At 32.6% G+C, this 4128-nt stretch overlaps 1 protein-coding gene across 1 annotated transcript in view; it reads right to left on the bottom strand.

The window, feature by feature from the left end:
• LOC106688464 (phosphatidylcholine translocator ABCB4) overlaps positions 1–4128 on the bottom strand; it is a gene marked incomplete at its 3' end in the record, with an annotated part of 13047 nt that overhangs the window by 3925 nt on the left and 4994 nt on the right. The window contains exons 5-9 of the mRNA XM_067052026.1: positions 3489–3689; positions 3295–3395; positions 3076–3216; positions 853–1009; positions 583–777 (exon numbers count right to left, since the gene is read on the bottom strand). Of these exons, the coding sequence (XP_066908127.1) occupies positions 583–777; positions 853–1009; positions 3076–3216; positions 3295–3395; positions 3489–3689 (795 nt within the window). The remainder of the gene's footprint in view (positions 1–582; positions 778–852; positions 1010–3075; positions 3217–3294; positions 3396–3488; positions 3690–4128) is intronic.

Here is a 4128-nt window from a genome sequence, read left to right as displayed (position 1 = left end):
ATTGTCTATAATAAATTCGTGATTCAAAACAAAACTAAGATGGTGGTATGTATCCTTCAAAAAGTCCATTGAATCAAGGCCATGTTGAGCAGATTCAAATATCTTAATAACTATTTTAACTCTTCCCATCATAATTGAAAATACAGTAAATTTAAGAAAAAATAGAAGTCAAGAAATAGAGCTAATAAGAATAATATTCAGAAAGTAAATCATTTGCGAAAATCCCTAACTATTGTGCAACAATCCATGTTTACATGGAACATCGAGGCAGGTTTTGGTTTTTGGCATTCATTCTTTGTTTGGGCGCGATTGGGAAATGAGGAGGTGGATCAGTTTATCCTGGATCCCTCACGGATTTAGCTCTCACTAAATTTAAATTTTCATAAAATCCAACTAGAGTATTTTTTTTATTGAGATCTATTTATTCATTTGTTGTCATTTTTTGAGGATTTTGATTTAGATCCATTACTTACCAGAGAACTTTATTAGAGTTGTTATTTATCAACATTGTAAATAGAATGTACATTTACTACAGCAATTAAACTAAAATAAATCATTTAAAGTGAATAAGATCAAACTCACTATTTTTCCTCCATTAGGAAGATAGAACCTCTCTAGAAGTGAGATGATAGTTGTTTTGCCACACCCTGAGTCCCCTACAAGAGCTATTGTCTTTCCTGCTTCAATCTTAAGATTCAACTTCTTGAGAACTTCCACTTTTTCTCTAGTTGGATAAGAGAATGTCACGTCTTGGAAGATAATGTTTCCATTTATTTCCTGAAAATCATATAAATTTCAAATATTTATTATAATGTCATGCATCTTTGAACAGGTTTATTTAATCAAACTTACCGGTTTAATTCCTTCATCAGACAATATATTGAGAAATGTTTTTGTATAGGCTATTCTGTAGAGTTGCTTCATTGCCTGCCAGACTGCGGGATACTGACTCGTCAAGATTAAAGCAGGTCCAGCCAGCATACACGCTACGCTGAGAGTACCAGAAATGCTAGAAGAAAGATACTTTGCTTGTTTAATCTTGTATATTACACATCAACCCATTAATGGGCAGAACTTTTTTCATAGGGGATTCTTATAAGGATTCCTAAAGAATGATGAAAAATTGTATTTACCAAGAAACTTTAAGTAATAGTATCAAATATCACCTTAAGTTTCAGTTAGGCCCTGTTGCAAATACTAGCTAATACCATGTTAAATGATACAATATGGAAAACATTTAAAAATTAATATTGATGATCTATTTTATTTGTATATTTATTTTAACAAAATTAATAATTAAAATATTTATAATGAGGAGTTTGTAGTTGATCGCAGATTAACATGGGAAGATGATGGGCGGAAGTGTGGTCAGCATAAATTGTTTGTGCCGACATTTCAACCTGAATTTCAGGCCTTCATTAGGCCTAAAAACAAAAAAGAGATAACATCATAACTTAGAGAAACATAAAAATTAAGGAAAATAATAAGCAAACAAATTTGGTAATATAAATAATAACTGTCCTTGGGTAAACCTTCTCTAACTCTATCTCCCTCTATTTCCGTCGATGATCTCAACAGTCATTTTGTCGCCTACTCTTCAAAGCCTCATTATCTTCTATTCTTCCTATCCTCTATCCCATCTATAACTTCTGCCTACAAAGTTTCACCTATCCTTCCGCCTGGAAAACCGCACAAGCCCGCCCATTGAATAGAATCTCAAATCCAGAAACCTTGAATGATTACCGCCCTTATTCCCTATTATCAAACTTATCCAAACATTTTGAGCGTAAAGTTCAATCCCAGTTTCTCGAGTCAAATAACCATTTGAACCAGCTTCAGTCTGGTTTTCGGCCAGGCTACTCCACTCAGTCTGCTCTTATTAAAATCTCTCAAGACCTTTACACAGCCTTAGACCAGAAGAAACTCACCATCCTTATTCTCCTCAATTTTTCAAAGCCTTTGAATCTGTCGACCACAACATCCTCCTTTCTAAACTTCACAGTCTCTCTTTGTCATTTAGAGCTCTCAAATGGTTTCAATCCTTCCTTACCGGTCATTCTCAGTATGTTGTAATTTCTAATAATCCTACTTCTTTTTAGAGGCATATTTAAGGTTCCTCTCTATATCCTACACTTTTCTCCTTCTTTATCAAGGACCTTCCACTTGCCATCCAGCATTCCCAGTATCAACCATACACAGACATATCTACCTTTCCTTCTATCCTCGTGATGCCTCAAATGCCATTCTTAAACTACAAGAAGACATCAATAATATAAGCACTTGGGCAACAGATAATAAACTTACGTTAAATGTCGAAAAGACTAAAGCTATCATGATTTGATCTCCCTCTCTCTTTAAATCTATCCCAAGACCCCCAACCTTATCATACCCATCATTGTCTCATTGCATACGCCAGTCCAAAATCTTGGAGGCACATTTGTTCAAACTTTATCCTGGAAACCACACATTGGCCAAATTTTCCATCGAACCATAGCTACCCTGAAACAATTATCCGTTATTTCCTTCCAATTAGAGACAAGAAACTTTTTGGAGGTTCTCAGGTCCTTTCAGGGGCTCAATCTGACGTATTTCATTAAAGCTGTTGAGATCCATTTTATATTACTGCTTGCACTTAAATCTTTTTACTTTACGAAGTATTTGAACATAAACAAACACTACCAAACTTTTTTTACTGTCTCACTACAAATTTTATTTTGCGAACTGCCTGGGTCCATAACATGTTGAACCCGGGGGTGGTGGACACAAATAAAATGTTTTTACTGTGTTATTAGATATGGTTAAATAACATAAAAGGTTCTTACTGTAGTGAGAACAAAGAACACAACACACATAAAAGCTTGACAACTACCAACTAGCCGTTACAACCTGACTTGTAATCAACAATCGATACATTCAGTTTGCCACAGAGCATCTTGTATACAATAAAAATGAATTTTTATATAACACTTTAACAGAATGAACCATAATAAACAAAATTTTTTATTGAATAAATAATCTGACAATAAAATTGGCCTTATTTGACAATTTTTTAAATAGTTCCATGTTTATTCTTACCTAATGAGTGCTGTCCCTCGAAGATTACCACTCGCAATACCATTGGCTCCATAAATAAATATTATGCCCATCGACAATCGCATTAATGTCTTAGAAAAACCATAAACCACTGCATACCAAACAATGCTTACAATTGCTTCCCTAAATTAAATTTATTACATCATAGTTACTACGCTCTTTATAATTTCAAAACAAAAAAATAAAATATAATAACCTCACTTCTTAGAATATACAAGCATATCATGATACTTGCTTATTACATACTTTTGACAGTTAAGTATTTGGATTGTTTTGACATTTTGAACATATTCAGTTGCTACCTAAAGAAAAAAATTGATGTGAGTACATTGTCATTTGTATTTAATCATCTCAAATTATAAAAAGATTAATTTACAATTATTTGTATTTTTTACCTTGGTTGACCGAGTTTTGAGAGAGGCTGACCGAGCATCACTATCTCTTGGCTTTAATCTCAAACAGTTGATGATTATGAAGATTAGGAAAAATGGTAAATTTACAAGTGTTATACTTGAACTAATGAAGAATGAATAGCCAATTGAAAACATGAATGAAAGCATGAAGATGATAACTTGAGCTGCCTTGTCCCCTGTCACCTGTCCAATTATATGATATTAATAGAATGAATTAAAGCAGGCTTATTTGATATTAAATTATCTAATTTTAATATAATATTAATTAATATTGTAGTAATGCACAATTGTTCCAAGTCCATTTTTAATGTTTTAGGAAACTCCAAAACCAAATTTATAAGACATTTTTAGGTATCACTTAACATATTGACTGCTAGGGGGTAGGTAACATATTTGGTCCAGGTTTTTATTTTTTTTACCTGGAAAGTGCTAAAAAAAATTCCCTACTTCTTCCTTTGTCCCCTATCCGTGGGCATTTAGTACCTTCATTATTGAAACATTGGTTCAAGTCAGTAACATTTGTACTTAGTGAGCACAAATTTTATGTGATTTATTATTTAATATTCATCATAATTAACCATTATATATTAGAAAGGTTTATTTTATATTTAAAATATTTTTT

This window comes from Halyomorpha halys, unplaced genomic scaffold (assembly GCF_000696795.3).
Source record: "Halyomorpha halys isolate HHAL.00 unplaced genomic scaffold, Hhal_1.1 Scaffold2835.1, whole genome shotgun sequence".
Lineage (NCBI taxonomy): Eukaryota > Metazoa > Arthropoda > Insecta > Hemiptera > Pentatomidae > Halyomorpha > Halyomorpha halys.
This window is presented reverse-complemented; position numbering and strand designations above follow the sequence as displayed.